At 41.7% G+C, this 22,491-nt stretch overlaps 1 protein-coding gene and 1 pseudogene across 1 annotated transcript; both read left to right on the plus strand.

Moving 5' to 3' along the window:
* LOC103450106 (peroxidase 21-like) overlaps window positions 1–6,745 on the plus strand; it is a 64,772-nt pseudogene extending 58,027 nt beyond the window's left edge.
* A 14,842-nt stretch (window positions 6,746–21,587) lies between these two features.
* On the plus strand, window positions 21,588–22,253 carry LOC139189850 (uncharacterized). The gene has a single exon (XM_070809094.1). The coding sequence runs from the start codon at window positions 21,588–21,590 to the stop codon at window positions 22,251–22,253; it is 666 nt and encodes a 221-aa protein (XP_070665195.1).
* The last annotated feature ends 238 nt before the right edge of the window (window positions 22,254–22,491 follow it).

Below are 22,491 nucleotides of genomic sequence, written 5' to 3' on the forward strand. Positions count from 1 at the left end.
TCTCGATGTATAGTAAGACAGCAGTAGCCTGCATTAAAAGCCTTATGTGCTAAAGATCGACCTCCGGAGTGATTTCCGCAAATGCCTTCATGGATTGAGCTTAGAACCTTCAAGTCATCGGGAGGCGCTAGGCAGTTGAGATGTGGTCTGGTGTAAGATTTTCGGATGAGAATGTCATTCCATATGTAGTAGTGTGCTGCCTTGATTTGGAGCTTCCTAGACTCCAATCTTTCCGTGGGTAATGCTACAATGACATCTTATCTATTTGGAGTTGTACTAACCTGTGACACATCGGCTGTTGGTTTTGCCTCTATGCTTAGCTCGTCTAGATACTCCATCGGAATAGAGCATTTGAGTTGGTGGTCGAGGGCGGAGCCTAGGCCAGCTACTGCGTCCATGTGAGCGTTGTCTGTCTGTGAAACTTGAATGAAGGTGTAAGTCTGAAATGCCTCAAGCAGTCTCAATAGTGATTACCTGGGAATCAAAATGAAATGTGAGCTTTTTCAACGCCAAGTTTTTTACCATTCGGAGACCTGCTAGTAGGGTCTCGTATTCTACTTTGATGTTGGATGCTTTGAAGCCTAGAGTGATCGCCTATTCAGACATTGAACCGTCTGGGTGACAAGGACTACGCCTACTCTCAAACCTTTGTAGTTGGATGCGATGTGGACATGCAAATGCCAGAAGTCTCCATCGGGTAGAGCAAACAAGGCTAGAGCGCGCTCGGCTACCTCCAGGGCATCGTTAGACCACTATGTTGCATCGTGAATGAGTGGTATGGAGCTATAGAGATGGGGGCAATGTTACACATAGCAGGAAATGCTCCACTGCCGGTATTGGGCCACTCTAGAATTGAATTATGGAGTAAGGGTCGGCTAGGGCCGTGTGACACGTAGCAGGAAGTGGTGCTCAACTGCTGGTACATGTTGCTCCTATATAGAATCTTTTAAGGCGACGAGGACAAAACTTGCTTCCGAGTGTATCCTTCTAGTGTTCATCTACCTTTGGTATGTCTTTTGGGCTAAATTGTTGCGTTCGTCAGAAAACTTTGCATCCACCAAGGTCTACGCCTTTATCGTCGCACGTCTGGATTGGGCGGAATAGTACATCATAATGATGATTCCGTGTGTTTGAAGGTAAAACTTGAGCTTCCAGGTTGTAACAATTATCGCCAAAGTTAGCTTTTGAATTTCTAATAGCATCGATGAGAGCTTTTAAACAGTGGAATACAAGTAGTTGGGCTCCTAGCTCTTCTCACATGATGGTAGAGCTTATTGCTGCTTTAGATACTGTCAAACATGTGAATAAGTCATCCGCTGCTTCCGGTTTGGATAGTAAGGAGGTGATGGCGGGTATTTCTTCAAGTCTTTGAATGTGCATTGGCAAGCCTCGTCCCAAAATGCATGCTTCTCTGTCAGAGCAAAAGAGTCTGCCAGAGTTAGATCTTCTTTCATGATCAATTTTCTGAATAGCGGGTGGTCTGCTGGAAGTCCTTTTTGGAATGATGATCTAGCTATCGAGTCATTGCATCCAACTATCCTTACCTTCTCTGCTTTGAACCTCTTCACATAGTTGTGAAGCGACTCCTTTGGGTTTTTCTTGACGTTGAACAAATGGTCGGACTTCTTTTTTATCGAGCGATAGGATGAATATTCTTAAGTGAAAACCAAAAAAAGTTCGTCGAAACTCGGGATGGAATATGGCAGCAGGGTGTAGAACCAATCCTGCGCCTCGCCTTGTAGAGTGGTGGCGAATATCTTGCACATAAGATCGTCATTGTTTCGATAGAGGATCATTGCTCTTTGATAGTGCTTCAAGTGTCTCTCCGGGAATTCATCCTTTTTGAAAATGTGAAATGGGGCATGCTGAACTTGCATGAAGGCTCTGCCTACCTGATCCATGTGTTTGGCTAGTCTATGCCGCGGATGCGGTGCGTGTGGTACGTTCCTAGCAGGCGAGCGAATTTTTCCCAAGCTGCCGGTTGAACTTGAGCCGGATTGAGTGACTGATTCTCTCCGTCCGTCGTGCTACCTACTCTTGTTGAACACTTCACCTTGAAGGTTGCTTATGTTGACTATCGGAGTGTGACCCTAACCGTGAATGTATGCTCGTCCGTGAGCCTAGTCAATAGTGTACGCTCCTCAACGCGCTAAGGTGGGAGTATACACTATCTCGAGGGCCCAATCGAGAGTATACACTGCTTGAACGCTCGGTTCATGGCTGGTCGAGTGGCTGCTTGCTAGGACAGTGCTGGAGAGGTTCTTTATCTGCCCTTGTCTTACTTGGAGACACCTCGTCTGGGGCACGTTACATCTCAGCACGCTACAAAAGTCAGTTCACCAAGGTCGTCTGATGTGCGATGGCGCTCATCAACTCTATGATTTGTTGACACAAATGTTGTTCTCCATTTGGGTTGGAATAACTTGGAAGAAATGGGTCTCCTTAAGCAGTGGAAGTGTGGTAGACTTCAGGTGTGAGATTTGAGTTGGGAAATATCAAATCAACAGAAAAATGTGGTGAAAATGCTCCCGGTTTGATCGTCGGTCTGAAAATTTAGAGTCGGGATGGTTGAACTAATCTTGGATCGATTTGGGCTGCTTGGAAGGGCATGGGAGAAGACTAGGCCATTGGAGCAGGTTGGGCCGCGGAAGCAGACTAGGCCAAGAGAGTGGGCTGCTCAGCAGAAGCAGGCTGGGCCACATGAGTAGGCTACTCAGCGGGAGCAGGCTGGGTCACGAGAGTGGGCTGGGTCGTGGGAGCAGGCTTGCCCGTGAAAGCAAGCTTAGCCACTAGAACAGGCTGTTTAGGACATAATGCATGCGAGTGCGAGGCTTGAGTCGTGGCTTCGATGTCATGGGCCTTGGATGACACAGCTCAAGATGTGGGGGTGGTGTCATGGACCTCGCCACGGGTAGTGGTGGCCACAGCAATGGTTGCCATGGTGGAGCCCCGTAGCGATGGTGCCGCTCTTATTATCATATTTAGCCTCGTGGATCGTCGTGGTCCCATTTCTTGAATATTGGAGTTTTCTAAATTTCTAACCATTGTATTTCTCTTTTACGTTATATCAAAGAATCTTTGCAAATAAAAAATTCTAATAATAAGAACGTACAAAAAATCTACATATGGACAAATAAATAGAAAAAACCTTTTGATGCAGGAGTCTTCTACGAGTGTGTGACTCTTCTCTCAATGAAAGCACTAATTTGTGGATGCAAATTTCTTCCTCCTTGATCTTGGACAAAATTGCACCTACAAAACAATTAACACATTTGGTTAAGGCCAAAAGCCTCATGCACCCAAGATGAATGGGGGGCTTTGGCCGAAGAACCTCCGTTGCCAAAGTTAGAATTTAGAGAAAAAAATGTTTAAAGAGTTTTTGGAGTTTTGCAAAAGTGTGGACCTAGGTTTTTAGAGAAAATGGGGTTCAATATATAGAGCATGGTCGGTCCCCCTTTTGAGAAAAAGGTGGCCGGCCTTTTGGGGTATTTTTGTGTGAAATGGGTTATTTAATTGGTAATTAATGGATTAATTAGGAATAAATCCATTAATTAGCCAATTAACTCAATTTATATGGAATGTTTTGAAGGTTATGAAATAATTACCTTGTGGAAAATATAGGATGAGGATGGATGAAATAACTTTGAATTTGTTACCTATTTTGGGCATTTTTAACTTGATTAAGGGATGATTGTCCATTGCTTGCATGTAGGAATCCCAAAGTGCCTTGAGGGTAATTTTGTCCTTTTCACCCAAAATCCACGTGTCATTTCTTGATTATTTTTGGCTCCACATGTATCAATAAACAAAATAATGTGTAAAATTAGTCAAATCATAAATACATCACAAACTAAAGTATTTATGGCAAATAAATACCTTTCTATCGTATACATGACAATCATTACTCTTGAGGTCTAAAAATTTGCCGAATAAATACCTTTCTATCGGATACATGACAATCATGACTCTTGAGGCCTAAAAATTTGCCTCCATTCACATTGCGCAAAGGCCAATGCTTGAAGTATACCCATCTGGAAACTGTACAGAAGATAGAAACTGCAAAAAAAAAATTCCTCTTATCCGGTTTCATAAAAAATGATGCAAGCTTCTTTCTAGCTATGTCTCCATCCCTCATCATCCATACACCTAGCCTAATGCCCATTTTTTCCAGATCCATCTAAGCTTTTATTATGTCCTTTGTTTTTCCCTCAATGTCTAGTATAGTTCCCACCACTGTATCAAACGCATTTTTCTTAACATGCATTACATTGATGTTGTGTCTTAATTTTAATTTCAACCAATACGGGAGCTCGAACAACTCGTCTTGTGTGTCCAGTTTAGATGTGTGTCTGGTCTTGTCCTATTTATAGATTTGCCCAACGGAGCAAAATCCAAATGATTCACCTGAGCCAAAATTTCATCTCCGAACCATTCTCTGGGTCTTTGCCGAATCTCTGTGCTGTTGAAGAAGGTTGCCTCGTTCTGACACCACTCGTGGTCCCACGGCAACCATCTACGATGCCCTAGGTAACAAACTTTTCTCGCATGCCAACCAGACTTTATGTTCTCTTTGCAAACTGGGCATGCGTAATAACCCTTAGTGCTCCACCTAGACATCATAGCGTATGCGGGAAAATTGTTTGTAGTCCACATCACTCTCAAACCTTTTTTGGAACATTCACCATCCATTGTCTTTGACGAACACGCACCACAGTTGGCCATCGTACCAAAAATCAAAGAACAAATTGATTATAATCTACATACTAGTAAAGCGTTTTCGAAATGAATTGTGAAGAATAAGGATAGCAGAAGTGCATATTTATACGAAGGTTAGGGATTTTGCGCGATGAAGCCTTTATCCCGCAAACATCTACACTAAATACGGTATTGACTCCCCTTATTCACGTGCACTGAATGCTCTAACTCACAAACTGAATGGACTTTGCGTGACAAAGCTTGTGACACGCAAGGTTTTCGTGGGAAACACTTCGTCATTCTGCTTATTCACATGCACTGAATGCTTTGACCCAAACACTAAATGAACTTTCCGCGAAGAAGCCTATGTCGTGGAAGAAAACTTTGTCGAGCATTTTTTTTTGCGCCAAAAAAAATTACCCACTTTTTTCATGCATATAGTATTGCATGACAAAAGTGTGCGTTGTGCGAAGTAGCACCATTCTTGCGCGACGAAGCTATTGTTTCGTTGTGCAAAACACACTTGTGCCAATTTTTCTTTGTCGCGCAAATGGTTTTTCCTAATAGTGAAAGAAGGGGTGAATGTTAGTTTACTATCCTGAAGTTTCTTAGTTTTAAACACATTTCATACATTATGTTTTTTTTTGTCCTAGTCTGAGCCCTAAAGTCATAATTCTGACACACTTTCATACATCTATTAAGTTTTTTCGTTACAACCTCCGTTAATAGATGACATGGCACCTACGTGGACAATGAATAGGTGCAACGTATCAATGTAGGCCATGTGAATATTAAAAAATTTAAAAATTTAAAAGAAAAATTATTTTGTCTTACCCTCCTTCTTCCCTGCACATCATCCCTTCCCAAACATCCCTTCTTCCCTCCCAACTCATGCGTCCAATTCCTTACCAGAGCACTAAATCTCGCCCACCCAAACAGCCTTTCTTCCATCAACCCTCTCTCACCTTCTCTCAGTTCTCGGAGAAGCGAGAAAGCAAAACAAAGGGATCCGCCATGCTTGCAAACAAAGTTGCAAGCCAAGACCCAGATCCATTTGAAAAACGGGCGGCGAACAGAGGTGAGGTATATGACCTTGGTGGGGAAGGATGAACCCAGCAAGGTGCGACAACATAGGAGCAACAGCGTGCATGCGTGTGTGCATGCGACGGCGTAGGAGTGATGACCTCCAATCCCACCCTGCTTCCTTCTTGTCTTCCACCTTCAGCCCCAAAACGTCGCAGCCCAAGTGTTTGATCCACCTCCTTGCCACCCCTACCACCACCTTCAACTCCAAACTCTCCTCTTCCAAGCTCTCCATACGAAGCAAGCCCTCTTTCCAGAGTTAATTTTTTTCTTTTTGGGTCTTATGAGAAAATAATTTTCTTTAATTTTTTTAGTTTTTCTAATTTTAATTTTTTAATATCAACGTGGCCGGTATTTTTTAATATCCACCTAGTTAGTATCCACGAGGATACGTCATCAGTTAGGGGATGTATGACAGTATCCCAGAATTATCACTTTTGGTACCAAACAGGGACAACAAAAAAATTGATGTATAAAATGTTGAAAATTAAGAAACTTTAAGGTAGTAAAACACACACTTTATTTAAGAATGAAAATTTTTATTTTTTGTAAACATGCAGGAGCTCACTCTGGGGGTCGAGTCCACTGTGTGAACCTGGTACACAGGCTCTACCCAACCATCGATCCAACCCTAGACCGTGACCATGCCAAATACCTCACAGGTCGGTGCCCGACTCCAACCCCAGACCCAAAAGCAGTCCTCTACGCAAGGAACGACCGTGAAACACCCATGCTTCTCGACAACTATTATTACAAGAACCTGCTAAGCCACAAGGGTCTGCCCACCGTGGACCAAGAACTGGGTTCTGACCCATCGACATTGCCCTTTGTGGAAAATATGGCCGCTGATAACGGCTACTTCAGGGAGCAGTTTTCTAGGGCTGCCCTTCTTTTGTCTGAGAACAACCCTCTTACTGGGGACCAAGGAGAAGTGAGGAAGGATTGTCAATATGTGAATGCAAGTTAATCGAGACTATATTGCGTGGTTGCATGTCTCTCAACATATGTAAAATAAATTATCAACTTTAAATTTTCTGTCTTTGTTATATGGTAATGGAATCACCAACTTCGTTCTTCGTTTTGTGAAATTCAAACTTTATTACAAAAGAAATTGCTAACATGAACCATAAGACAAAGTTTGTGGAAACTATATATGGGCTTGATACATGCAAGTTTGGTCTATTTATAAAGTAAAGAAAGTATCCAAAACTAAATTAATCCGGTTGAAGGACTACTTGGCCCATTGATGATGATCTTGATTTTGCGTGATTTATAAATAGGGGTGAATGAATTTACCCTGCTAGGGTAAATTACATTGCATCCTTGTAGTTTAGGATATATAACATTTTAGTCATTGTCATTTAAACGCTTCACAATCTTGAATGTACAAATTATTTCACTATTAATCCTTTCAAAATAAACCATTAGTTAAACACTTTCTGAAACTACTCAACTTTTCTCTCACTTTATCTCATGAAACTCAAAAGTTCTCACTTACTTCCCTAAATATTAATTATGTGTCTCACTTTGCCACATGCCATTAAGTTTAAAATCTCCACTAGTGTCCTAACATGGCATCTATGTGAGGTGCATACGACCAAATACGTACGTACTGGCATGTGGATAACACACAAACGAAAAGGAAATAATTAATTGTAAAGATAAAGAACTGTCAGATCGTGACAAGTGTCAAAAGATGAAGGGATAAGGTGGTTGTGGTAGTTAAAATAGTTAGTATAGAATACTTAGTGAGTAAGGAAAGTCACATGTATATATACTTGTATTATGTACTGTAAGAATTATTCATTGAATACAAAAAGGATAATTCAGCTACAATTCTCTCTAAATTCTTCTTTTTCTCTCTCTAGATTACACAGGAAAACTCTATTGATATTCTTCACAGGATAAAGATTAACATGGTATCTTCGCCGGTCCTTGGATTCTGAGGATACGTGCTGCTTCCGCTCTCGATCTTTGAAGTTTTTAGTGATCTAATTTGGAGTTCTTTGCTATTATCTTTCGAGTCGAGCTTCGTATCTCACATCGATCTTGATTTGCACAGTGTATGTGTTAGGGTTCCAGTTACAGGTAAGGGAGGAAATGAGAAAGGATAAGGGAAAAGAAGAAATTAAAGACTATTTTCATACCTTGCTATCCAAATTCATTACAAAAGGGGGATATATATCCATTCAACACAAGAGACAAAATATCTCATAAGCTGAGTCATCACCTAGCACCCATTTACTACTGTACTAAGGATAATAACGATTTATCGATAGGCCTACATAGTAAGGACCTAACATGGCACCCTTCCCTGAAACAGCATGTCCTCAGGCTGTAAAGGATGGAAAACGGGTGAGGATGGAATCAGCATCCTTCCAAGTGGCGTCATGCTCTGGAAGTCCTTTCCACTGGATTAACCAACGAGTGACTCCACGGTTCCCGCTCTTGAATAGCCCGCAATGAAGAATTTTCTCAGGGGTCCACAGGAAGGTACCTGTAGTAAAGAGTGGTGGCGGAGTTGGAGAAGCTACCATATGGCTCCCAAGCTGTGGTTTCAACAAGGAAACATGAAAGGTAGGGTGAATACGAGACTGAGGTGGAAGGTCTAGTGTATAGGCAACTTGACCAACCCGTGCAATCACTTTGAAGGGGCCATAGTAACGGGGAGCCAATTTGGGGCAATGAGTCTTGGACACTAAAGTTTGGCGATAAGGTTGAAGTTTCAGGAAAACCGAATCACCCACAGTGAAGGTACGCTCAGAGCGTTGTTTGTCGACGTATTGGCGCATGCGATGTTGTGTAAGTTGCAAATGCTCCCGCAACTGTTTGAGCAGTGAATTGCGATCACAGAGTGCTATGTCGACGTTGTGCACCGGAGAGGAACCAGGGAGGTAAGAGGACACTGTAGGTGGATGATATCCATACACGGCCTGGAATGGAGTCATGTTGATGGCAAATTAGAAGATGGTATTATACCACCACTCTGCCCACGGAAGCCACTGAATCCAGTCCGTTGGTTTGTCGCTCACAAAGTTACGCAAGAAGTGTTCAAGGGTTCGATTGAGCACCTCCATTTGCCCGTCGAATTGAGGGTGATAGGCAGAGCTTTTGCAAAGGGTGGTATGCTGCTGCTTAAAGAAGGCTGTCCAAAATTCGTTGATGAAGATTAGATCCCGATTGCTGACTATAGAAGACGGCATGTCATGGAGACGAAAGATTTCTTTAATGAACACCTCTACAATTTTAGGAGCTGAATAGGGATGTTTGATGGGGATAAAATGGCCGTATTTTGACAACCTATCCACTACCACCAAGATTGCATTCGTGCCATAGACCGAAGGAAGGCCTTCGACAAAATTCATCGCAATGTCCGTCCAAATCTGTTTGGGAATGGCTAGAGGTTGCAGCAGCCCCGGAGGCTTGATGGTCTCATAATTGATACGCTAGAAAGTGTCACATGAAGCAATAAACTTTTTCACTTCCTTTTTAAGCCCCGGCCAATTGAAGTTACATGTCAGCCTTTTATATATGCGGAGGAAGCCCGAATGACCCGCTGAAGGAGAAGATTGAAATTCCGCCAGGAGGCGAGAATGCCAAGGGGATGAGGTTGCCATAAACACACCTTGTTTATAATAAAGAAGATCCCCTTGGAGTTTAAACAAGGCATGACTTGCTGGATGGACTTGCAAATCCTTCAGAATGGTGAAAGCTTGCGAGTCCGAAGCATAGTAGCTTGTATGTCCGTGATACAGTCAAACAGAAGCCGAAACAGACCCATTAAGGCCAGGACCTCAGGCCAACAAGAAAGGGCATCCGCGGCTGCGTTGGAGGATCCAGGCCTATACTCCAAGGTATAATTATAGCCAAGTAATTTCAACAAACATTTTTGCTGAGCGGGAGTTGTAATGCGTTGATCCAAAAAATACTACAGAGTTTGGTGGTCTGTAAGTATTTTGAAGTGCTGACCAAGCAAATAAGGCATCCATTTTTGTACCGCAAAGACCAGGGCCAACATTTCTTTCCATATACCAAAAGAGCATGATGTTTCGGAGCCAAGGGCTTACTAAGAAAATCAATAGGGTGGTTCTCCTGTGATAAGACCGCTCCAATTCCGCTATCCGAAGCATCACACTCAATTCTGCCGCGAGAGACCGCTGGAAACTATCTTTACGGAGCAAGTCAGTGAGTGGCTTTGCTAGCAACCCAAAGTTCCGAATGAATTTACGATAGTAACCGGCGAGACCCAAAAAACCTCGAAGGTCTCTAATGTTGGCAGGAGACGACCACTCCATAATGGCAAAAATTTTGGAGGAATCCATTGATACACCATCTGAAGAAATAACATGCCCTAAATAAGCAATAGAACTTTGGCCAAAAAGACATTTTGAAGGCTTCAATTTCAGTTGGTGGGTGTGGAGAAGCTCAAAGACAGTAGCCAAGTGAGAAACATAGTGTGCCAGAGTGTCGCTATAAACCAATATATCGTCAAAAAAGACGATCACAGATTTCCGCAATAGGGGCTTTAAAATTGAATTCATCAATGCCTGAAATGTGGCTGGGGCGTTGGTAAGGCCAAAAGGCATGGCAGTGAACTCATAGTGGCCTTCATGGGTACGGAAAGCTATTTTAGGGATATCAGCCAGGTGCATCCGTATTTGGTGATATCCCTAACGCAAGTCCAGTTTGGAAAAAATGACAGCGCCATGAAGTTCTGCTAGTAATTCATCAATAACCGGAACAAGGAAGCGGTCTTTGATTGTGACCGAATTCAAAACTCTGTAGTCGACACAAAAACGCCAATCGCCCTCAACCTTACCCACCAATAGAGCAGGTGAAGAGAAAGGGCTAAAACTCGGTTGAATGATGCCGATGGATAACATGTCAACCACCTGCCGTTCAAGTTTCGCTTTCTGGGCATGACCATAGCGGTAAGGGTGCACATTCACAGGTCCTGTGCCTGGAAGGAAAGGGATTTGATGATTAAATGCCCTATGGGGTGGCAAGGTGGTGGGTGGCTCAAATAGGTCCAAGTATCTCAAAAGCAGTGCTTGGAGTATTACCGAAAGTGGAGATGAAGGCAGGGAACCCTGAGGAACACGGGATAGTTGAGCCACAATCTGAAGGGGAACACCAAAATGAGTGTCTAATGCCGACGAAGTGGCACATGAACTTTGAGGAGGTGTGGAAGATCCTACGAGACGATAGTTTGTTCCATTTATCATGAATTCCATGACCTTGAGGAGGAAGTTCCAACCAATAAGGCCCAAGGTTTCTAACCAATCAATCCCCAAAACCATGTCGCAGCCGGGGACGACGAGTAGGTGAAAGTCCCCACATAACTCATACCCTTGAATCAGTACTGAGACTTGAGGAGTAACACCCTTCGTACGAAAGTAACGACCGGTTGCTACCAAAACCGGCTCACAACGAGAAGAATCTGTGTGAATGCCTAATCTGGCAACTACTTGAGGGTTAAGAAAACTTTGATCCATCCCGGAATCAATAAACACCTGAACCAGAGTGTTAAGAATAAACCCTTGCAAACACATCGCCCGTTTGCGAGAGCGTTTCGCGGCCGAAATGGCATGGAGTGCAATAGGTTGGTCAGGTTGCTCCACCAAAGCCGGCTCTAGCAGTGGGATTGGTGCCACCTCTTGGAATGGGTCATTGAAATCATCCTCCGCAATGAGGAGTAGAATATGGGACTGTCGACAACGATGGCCTGGCCAAAACTGGTCATCACAATTAAAACAGAGCCCTTATTCCCTGCATGTCTGCATCTCCGCTTGCGTGAGGTGAATAACTGGTTTAGAAGGTGGTTGGGTAGAGGCATGTGGAGTGGGGCGTGGAGGATGAGGGAAAACTGTTAGAGGTGCTGGTGTCAATGTGTGAGGCTTAAAGAGATTGGGAGATGGATGGGAAAACCCACTACGAGTCGATGAACGGCGCCCATTTTTGTGTTCATAAATACGAACGAGTTCAATAACCCGGGCAATGGACGTAGGTCGTTGGGCTACCACATCATCCTGCAAGTCCTCTTTGAGTCCGCCCAAAAATGCCCCTAAGAACTGCTCATCAGACCAATCTAGAGTACGACATGAAAGCCAGATAAACTGGCCGACATAGGTCTCGACCGACTTTGTTTGAGTGATGTGGGAGAGAGCCATATGGAAATTCAAAGCGTCAGCCGATCCAAAACATTGCAGTAGTTACGTGGTGAATGTAGCATAAGAGGCAAGAGGGAATCGTAGCTTGAACAATCGTTGCCAATGGGCAGCGTCACCCCCCAGATGCAACCCCGCGACTGTGACGCGGCGACAGTCCTCAATTTCATGGTAATCCAGAAATTTTTCAGCCATGGATAACCATCCATACGGGTCTTCTTCAAAGAAGCGAGTGAGCTTTATCTTTAACTGTTTTGGCCCCGCCATTGACGAGGAAGGCTTTGGGAAGAAATGGGTGAAATTGGGGCCCTAGTGTGGTGTGGGATGGGGGTAATGAAGGGAGGGAAAATGGGCAGAGTCCAACGGATGCAGGATTGAGTCGCCGAAGTGTGGGGGTATGTAACTAAAGTTGGGGGAATGACTAAGAAGAGTTGAAGAAGTGTGAGGTAAGGAGGAAGGACCCGCAGCCAAGGGGGACCGCACAAGGTGGTTTGTAGGGAGGGGTTGGGAGTGTGGAGAACTCCAGGTTGGTTGGGGAAGAAGGGTTGGGATGGCCGCAAAAGGATAGGGGCCCAGGGAAATGGGAATGGACCCGATGGGAATCTGAGAACTGTTTTGGGAAAGGGTGGGGTTTTGAGAGTACGAAGTTCCTCAAAGACTGTTTGTTGAAATTTCTCTTGCCGGGCTCGGTCGATCGTCATCTCAGCAAGCGTGTGCTGCAGATCAGTGAGATGGTGCTGCAGATCATCTTGGTGGACGTTCATCAGCGTGACTGTCTCATGGAACTCATAGAGTGGCATGATGATTTGTTGTTGTTGAAACTCTCTGTCGAGTTCCGAGTCGGAAACATCAGCCACCATGATCGACGCCTTGCTCTTGCCCATGGAAGCACGCCTGGGCTCTGGATACCAAATGTTAGGGTTCTAGTTATAGGTAAGGGAGGAAATGAGAAAGGATAATGGAAAAGAAGAAATTAAAGACTATTGTACTAAGGATAATAACGATATATTGAGGGGCCTACACAGTAAGGACCTAACAGTATGCAACCATGCCCGCCAGGTGTTTGATGAAAAGTATAACTTAACATTTACATGTTGTATTGATGATTTCTTTCTTAATCTTGATCTCGATTTGTGTTCTATTCTTCTGCAATCTTATGATTGCTTCTTCAACCCTAGATTTCTCAATTTCTTCAAGCAAATTCCTTGATTCTATGTTACATTCTGCAACACAATTGTGACAACTGCATAATTGAACATAGTTCAATCTTCAATCACGAATCTGATTACAAATGTGTTTACTTCTATCACCGTTAAACTTGATGATACAAATTACCTTGTTTGGCAATATCAACTTCGATTGCTTCTTGAAAGTCATGGCATTTTAAGCTTTGTGGATGGTACTAGGCGTTGTCCTACTCGATTCATTGAAGATGCTACAATTGAAGGTGTTGAGACTGATGAATTTCAAATTTGGAAAATGCATAACCGTGCATTAATGCAACTTATCATTGCCACATTGTCTCCCATTGCTATGTCTTGCGTTATTAGTTGCTTGAGCTCTAATGACATGTAGATCACTATAACCAAAGCCAATATCTTTCAGTTAAAAACGGAGCTGCAAAATATTAAGAAAGGTACCGATTCAGTTTCTACATATTTGCAACGTATTAAAGATGTGAGGGATCATCTTTCTACAGCTGGTGTCACCTTTGAGAATGATGATATTGTGATATTGGCACTGAAAAGGTTGCCTTCTGAGTATAATACCTTTAGGATAGTTATAAGGGGCAGGGAGAATGTCATCACTCTTAAGGAATTTCGGTCTCAGTTATTGGCTGAGGAAGCAACTGTTGAAAATAACTCGATCTAAGAGTCTTTTGTTACTGCAATGGTTGCTCAAAATACATCTGGTAAAGGCAAAGCTCTTATGCTACAAGAAGGCTCTTCCAGTGGTTCTTCTTAGTCACAAGTCTATAATGGTGGTTCGACAAATACTGGTTATAATGGTCACTCCTCTAATTACAATGGTGGCTAAAGTTTCAATGGCTTTCGATGATGAGGTAGGGGCAGGAACAACTTTCATTCTAATCCAAGGTATAACACAAGCCCTTCTAATTTGAGTGCTGGAATACTTGGTCCTGCCAAACCTCATATCTCCATTTGTCCTGAGCATGGTTATGAAGTACCTACATGTCAAATATGCACCAAAAGAGATCACATTGCTGCAGATTGCTTTCAAAGACACTCTTCTTCATCTGCACCATCCTCTAAAGTGCAATGCCAAATCTGTTGGAAATATGGACACACTGCAATTCAGTGCTATCATCGAGGCAACTTCACTTATCAAGGAAGATCACTACCCTCAAATCTTTCTGCAATGCATACTACATTTTCTCCTTCTGCACCACAAGACCAATTATGGGTTGCTGATACTGGGGCTACTTCTCATATGACCTCAGATCTTTCTAATCTTAATCTCGCAGCACCTTTTTCTGGCAATGATACAATAACAACAACAAGTGGCTCAGGTTTGCCAATCTCTAATATAAGTTCTACTACTTTTCATACACCTCAGTATGCTTTTGAATTAAAAAACATATTGCATGTGCCTCAGTTATCACAACATTTACTATCCATATATCAGCTATGTAAAGATAACAAATGTAGATTCATTTGTGATGATTTGTGTTTCTGGATCTAGGACAAGATCACAAGGAAAATCATTCTTCAGGGGCTTTGTAGAGAAGACCTCTATCCAATACCATTTCACATTCCACAACATCTCATTCAAGCACAAAAACACAATGCATCCTTTCAGCAACAAACCTGCTATCTTGGCAGTCAAGTAAAAATAAATTTATGGCACCAAAGATTAGGACATCCTTCCAACATTGTCACCTCTGCAATGCTAAAACAATCACATATTACTATATCTTTAGATCATGTGTCTTCTGTCTGTAAATATTGTTTAGAAGGCAAATTTGCCAAGCTTCCATTTCTATTTCCTACCAATAAAACTGTCCACCCTCTAGAGGTCATCCATAGTGATGTTTAGGGTCCTTCATCCACTATTTCCATTGAGGGTTACAAATTTTATGTAAGCTTTGTGGATGAATGTACCAGGTTTACCTGGATTTTTCCATTAATGAATAAAAGTGAAGTTTTTGGTGTCTTTGTTCATTTTCACAGTTTTCTGATCACTCAATTATCTGCAACTGTGAAAGTGTTTCAAAGTGATGGTAGGGGTGAATACTCCAGTCATAAATTCAAACAATATTTACTCCAAAAAGGTATCATTCATCAAAAGTCATGTCCTTATACTCCTCAACATAATGGTCTCGTTGAAAGGAAGCACAGACACATACTTGAAACAGCCATCACTCTACTTCAAACAGCATCCTTACCACATAAATTTTGGTTTCATGCTTGTGCCGTTTCTGTTTATCTTATAAATAGAATGGCATGTTAAACATTCCAAATGTCATCACCATTTCAGTGCTTGTTTGGAACCTCACCATCCATATCTCATCTTAAAGTCTTTGGATGTGCTTGTTTTCCGTTTTTAAAACAATTGAATTCTAGTAAGCTGCAACCTAAAACTTCACAGTGCATATTCATAGGCTATGCCAGTCAGTGTAAAGGCTATCTTTGTCTCAATCCTCTTACCAACAAAATTTATGTGTTTAGACATGTTTTATTTGATGAGACTACCTTTCCTTATTCATCCATCATTACATCCAACAATGCATCACCACGCATTACATCCACATCACTACAAGTACAACCACAAGTTCTTCCTTCATTAGTCAATTCTCATAATATTGCAGTTTCACCAATTCCACTTCAAGCTCCAGAGTGTTCAACTTCTATCCCTACTAATGCCTCAGAGTTTTCAACCATCACTCCCACTACTGCCTCAGAGTGTTCCATGTCCACACCACTTACTAATTTGGGATTTGTGGACTATCCTACTTCTCATACATCACCTACTGCATTACCTGCAGAACCTACACAGTCCTTGCTTCCTGATGATCCAGATTTTTTCCAATACCCTCAGTGAGCTTACACCTTATGCAAACTTGATCTAAAAGTGGCATATCTAGTAAGAAGGTGTTTTCAGCAACAGTTAAGTCCTCTGCCCACGTTTCAGAACCTACAACTTTCAAGTCTGCTATTAAAATTCCAGAATGGGTTGCTGCTATGGAAGATGAGATCACTACCTTAAAGTCTCAGAATGCTTGGTCCATAGTTCCATTACCATCTACTAAAAACCTAGTAGGTTGTAAATGGGTCTATCGAATCAAAACTAATCATGATGGATCAGTGGTAAGATATAAGGCACGGTTAGTTGCAAACGGTTATAGCCAAGAAGAGGGTGTGGATTACAGTGAGACTTTCAGTCCTGTAGTGAAACCTACCACTATTCGGTTAATTTTGGCATTAGCAGCTCAGTATCAATGGTCCTTGAGGCAACTGGATGTGAAGAACGCATTTCTTCATGGTGACCTACATGAAAAAGTGTATATGTCTCAACCACAAGGCTTTGAAAGTTCAGTTAATCCCTCCAATTATGTATGCAAACTTAATAAGTCACTCTATGGATTAAAACAAGCTCCTCGAGCTTGGAATGAAAAGTTTACAAGTTTTTTACCAGGATTGGGTTTTAAAGCTTCTCTGGCCGATCCATCATTGTTTGTGCAGCACACTCATCTTGGTACTGTGGTTCTTCTTTTATATGTGGATGATATCATCCTCACTGGCAGCTCAACTCAGTTGATTGATGATGTTATACAAGATTTAGCCAAGGAGTTTGACATGAAAGATTTAGGCCAGCTTCATTATTTCTTGGGGTTACAGATTACATATCAGCCTCATGGTCTCTTTGTTTCACAAATTAAATACATCAAGGATCTGCTAGAAAAGGTTGACTTGCAAGATTTCAAACCTTATGCCACACCATGTTTAACCTACCACAGGTTGTCTAAGATCGAAGGGACTCCTTATCACAGTCCACAACAATATTGAAGTATTGTGGGAGCCTTGCAATACTTGACATTTACAAGGCCGGATATTGCCTTCTCTGTAAATCAATGTTGCCAGTTCATGCATAATCATATGGACTCCCATGTTGTAGCTGTCAAACGCATTTTGAGATGCCGATTGGGCAGGTGACCCAAATGATAGACGATCGACTTCTGGTCATATTGTATATCTTGGTTCGAGTCCTATATCTTTGGCATCGAAGAAGTAACACACGGTTTCCAGATCATCAACAGAGGCAGAATATAGAGCGTTGGCAATAGCAACTGCTAAGTTAGCATGGATCAGGCACGTCTTATGTGATCTGTGTGTTCCAATTTTCACTGCAGCGGTTCTTTATTGTGACAACATCTCTGCCATTGCTTTATCCTCTAATCCTATCTTCCATTCACGAGTGAAACATATTGAAATAGATTATCATTTTGTGCGGGAACGTGTTATTCGAGGAGATCTCCGTGTGCTTCATGTGTCATCCAAAGAACAGTTTGCAGATATATTAACAAAGGGACTGTCTACACCCTTGTTTCAGCATCATTGTTCCAATCTTATGCTTGGTTCCTCCAAGCATATGATTGAGGGGGGATGTAAAGATAAAGAACTGTCAGATCGTGACAAGTGTCAAAAGATGAAGGGATAAGGTGGTTGTGGTAGTTAAAACAGTTAGTATAGAATACTTAGTGAGTAAGGAAAGTTACATGTATATATACTTGTATTATGTACTGTAAGAATTATTCATTGAATACAAAAAGGATAATTCAGCTACAATTCTCTCTCTAAATTCTTCTCTTTCTCTCTCTAGATTACACAGGAAAACTCTATTGATATTCTTCACAGGATGAAGATTAACATTAATGAGAAAAAAAGAGGAGTCATTTAGTACTACACTTTGGTGGTATTCCTCTTCATTTAGTGAGAGATTTTAGATTCGATTCCCACTAAAGATGAATCTGAACCACATTATTACTAGCCCATTGCAAAACTAAGCTCACTCCCCCAACCTTTTAGTGTAAATAATATCGATTGTAAAAAATAAAAAAATATATAAAAAAAATCGCCACAATTAACGCTCAACCAGTACATCCTTCCTCGCATTCGACCCCCTTCTCTCTCTCTCTCTCTCTCTCTCTCTCTCTCTCTCTCTCTCTCTCTCTCTCTCTCTCTCTCTCTCTCTCTCTCTCTCTCTCTCTCTCTCTCTCTCTCTCTCTCTCTCTCTCTCTCTCTCAAACTAAAAAGAAAATTTCAAATTGAGGTGGGTAAGGATGCCTACGGGTATAGTTGGGACTTGGGAGGGATTAGGTTGGATCTGTGTTTGGTTAGGATGGTTGCTGTAAATGTGGGGCTGTCGTGAGGATCAGGGATAGGGGAAGGGAATGGTGCTGGGATTTTGGGGAGAAGTTGGGGGCTTGCATTTCTCTTTTAATTTCATTGTCGTTTTTTGTTTCTAATTTCATACTTGCTTGTTTTTTGTTCAACTTTTTTTTTTCTTTTAGTTATTTTTAATAATTTTTATAAATTTACCATATTGAGTCCACCTCCTCTTTCTTAGTGTAGATAATATCATTTGTTCAAAAACAATTTATAAATTTGTCTTTTATTATCTCCATGTGTCGCTATTTCATTGGATGTGTGGATCACAAGCATGACACATTAACACACTAAAGAAAATTGTAACTGAACGCCAATTTTTTTTTCTTTTTTGAAAACGTATGATATTCATTAATAAGAAATGGATACGTACATCAATGAGGATAGGGAGCTATTAAAGGGCCTCGATAAAAACCTTGTCGGGGTTTTCAACCCGGTCGAAGGGAAAAAGAGTGTTCCGCACCAATATAATTAATTAGGAATTACTATCCTTAAAGAGAAGATCAAGAATTACATCAAGGAGTTCCTCAAACCAAGCCACAGTGTGCCACCTTGTTTGTCCCCCTTCCACTTTGGCAATGAATGAACAATTGACCACGTGTCATTTAGAATGTTTCCAAAATGTGAGGTGTCATCACTTCCTTCATTTTTTAGTCCTGCTATCACAAACAAAGCATCACCTTCAAGAACCAAAGCTGGGAATTCCCACTCCTTGACAAACATAGTCACGTCCCTTGCTGCCATCATCTCAACAAACTGCAGGGAACAAATGGCAGTGTGTTGTATCACCTTTATTGCTATAAACTCCCCCTTCTCATTTCGAATCACCATCCCAACACCACCTACCTCATGTTGTTCATCTCAGGCCGCATCAAAGTTACATTTTACTCAACCCAATTTTGGTTTCTTCCATTTCTTTAGTTCGTTGCTGCTGTGTGTTTGATTCTTCCCATGCAATCGCTGGAATTCCTATAACCCACTTTGTGCTCTGGAAACCAACTCCAACTGTTAAAGTGCATTTCCCTGCCATAAAAACAAGTTATGTTCCTTCCAACTAATCACAAGTAACAAATCAAAGCTTTCTCTTGATAATTCACTAGCCAGTCTTATGAACCAATCCACCAAATGTCCCCTAGTGTCTGTTCTACTCCGTAAACCCAACGGGCTTATTAACCAAATCGAAGTCGTTCTAGGACAATTCCTCATCAAATGCACCATGGTTTCTTCTTCACTGTTACAGAACATACAAGCAGCATCCGTAGTGATTTTATTTATTTTCAGATTGTCCTGTGTTGGTAACGCATTCATACAACATCGCCATACACAAATCTTCACTTTCTCAGGTACCCGAGCTCTCCACAAAGCCTTCCACAAAAATTTCATCTCATGTGTAATCGAAGAACCATTACTCTCTTGTCCATTGACTTCTCCGCCAATCCAAGCTAAAAAATAGGCATTTTTCGTTGTAAGCTTCCCATTCGACTCTGCAGACCAGATTAAAACATATGATGTCTGAGAGATACTAAGTGATATGGTCTGAATCAATCGAGCTTCCTCTGCCAAAAAAAATATTATTTACCACTTCCATGTTCCATGCAATCCCTCCCTCCATCGAGATCAACTTCTCCACTGTAGTGGACTGATCCATTCCCATAGGTATAGGGCTAAGAACTTTGAAAACGTTTCCCTTGGTAACCAACTATCACCCCAAATTTTAATAGAAGAACCATCCCCCACTCTCCATGGAGCTCCAACCCTAATTACTTTGCGGGCTTCAGCTATACTTCTCCAACCATAAGATGAATTTGTCTTCACCGGTGCCGAAAGAAAATCATTTTCTGGATAATACTTGGCTTTAAAAATTTGGGATGCCAAAGAGGATTGTTCATGTATCAACTGCCACCCTTGCTTTGCCAACAGAGCTAGATTAAGGGCATAGATATCCTTAAAGCCAAGGCCACCATCTCCCTTTAGTTTACATAACTTTTTCCACCGAATCCAATGTATCCTTCGCTTCCCTTGTTCCTTTCCCCACCAAAATTGTGCCACCATTTGATTCAACTCATCGTAGAAAGTTTTTGGTAGCAAGAAAGTTTGCATGGTGTATAGGGGTACAGCTTGGGCTACTGTTTTTATCAATATCTCTTTCCCGACACTACTCAGAAGACTTCCTTTCCAACCATTTAATTTTTTCCACAATCGATCTTTAATGTATGCGAACGTATCCTTCTTCGATTTTCCCACCAAAACCGGTAGGCCAAGATAGCAATCATGGAAAATTACCCGCAGCATACCCAAACAATCCGCCAATAACTGTCCATCATACTCTATCAAGTTTCCACTGAAAGCTACACAACTCTTCACATAATTAATAGCTTGGCCTGATACATCTTCATATGTTTTCAACAAATGTTTCACCTGTAGGCATTCCTGAATCGTGCCTCTGGGGAAAATGAAACTATCATCCGTAAACAAAAGATAATTCACAGTCGAAGTGCCCTTACACACTTTGACCCCTTTAATCCATCCCTGCTTCTCCCAAGCATCGAAAAGAGCCTAAAGACCTTCCGCACATAACACAAAGAGACCTTCCGCACATAACACAGAGAAACGGAGAAAGAGGGTCACCTTGTCGAATCCCCCGCTTCGGGTGAACATGTCCCACCGGCTCGCCATTTACCTTAAACGAGTATGAAACGGTAGTCACACACGCCATCATCAAATTAATCCACCTGTCCATAAAGCCCAACTTTTTCATCATTTGTTCAAGGAAACTCCATTCGATACGGTTGTACGCCTTACTTATATCCAGTTTCAATGCCATCACTTCATCCCATCCAGAAGACTTCTTATGCATATAATAAGCAATTACCGCTACCAAGCTATTATCAGAAATCCCCAGCACAAAAGCACTCTGATTGGTAGAAATAATCTCCAGAAGCACCTTTTTGAGTCTATTGGTTAAAACTTTGGAGCAAATTTTGTAAATGACATTGCATAAACTAATCTGACATAACTGTGTCATCATTGTTGAATCTTTATTCTTCGGAATAAGAGTAACTGTGTCACATTCTTCTATGGTTTTCCAGCGGAAGCGGATCGGCATAAATCATGGCAATTACTTGAGTCTCTTAATGCCAATTCATCATTCCCTAGGTGTTGTATTGGAGATTTTAATGAAGTCCTAAGAGCGGATGAGCAGGAAGGTGGTGACTTAAGAAGTGAAAGACAGATAATGGGTTTTCGGGAGGTGTTGGCAAGATGTCAGTTTAATGACCTTGGTTATCTAGGTAATAAATTTCCTTGGGCAACTAAAAGGGGTGGAGGCATCACAGTTCGACTTGATCGAGTTCTGGCAAACCAGGAATGGATAGACTTATTTCTGTCATTCCGGGTGGAACATCTAAATCCAACGACTTTGGATCATATCCCTATTTTGTTTGAGTGGGTGGTTCGTAAGAAAGGAAAGTACAAGAAAGCATTCCGCTTTGAAGAAGGTTGGACAGCCAAAGAGGGGTGTCAAGAAGCGGTACAAGAGGGTTGGAATTCGGAAATTGTGAGGTCTGCTATGTTTCAAGTGACGGAGAAAATTAAAGCTACCAGAGTGGAATTAATGAAGTGGGCAAAGAACAATGAACGCTCAATTCCAGAAGAGATTGCAGAGACGGAGGATAAATTAAATAGCTTATTTGGACAACCTTTCACGGAAACGTCAATAGCACAAAGGTACGAACTCTATAATAAACTACATTCTTTGCTTGCACAGGAGGAAGCATTTTGGAGGCAACGTTCTCGTGAAAATTGGTTGAGACTCGACGATCAAAACACAAAATATCAAAAGGTTAACCGAAGAAGGCGTGCAAACTTGTTGACTGGATTATTTGATGACCAAGGATTATAGCGTGAGGATAAAACTGAACGCCAGGTTGCTATTCATCTTTAGTGAGAGCTGGACGATTAAGGTTTTTATTTTTTTTAAAAAAAAAAATTCCTTTTTGTTACCACATGTAACATTAGTTAATCAATTGGTCATTGATATGAATCCATGCAAGCAAAATTAGGCGAGTCATCTGAGTGATGCGTTAAAAAAAAATTAACTAAACAATTATTCTAACATAGGGGCTGGAAGTGTAAGGACA

The sequence above is a fragment of the Malus domestica genome, chromosome 12, assembly GCF_042453785.1.
Source record: "Malus domestica chromosome 12, GDT2T_hap1".
Lineage (NCBI taxonomy): Eukaryota > Viridiplantae > Streptophyta > Magnoliopsida > Rosales > Rosaceae > Malus > Malus domestica.

Bases quoted from the DNA above. Each gene is read 5' to 3' on its own strand.
- LOC139189850 (XM_070809094.1), top strand. From the start codon at position 21,588: ATGGGTTTTCGGGAGGTGTTGGCAAGATGTCAGTTTAATGACCTTGGT.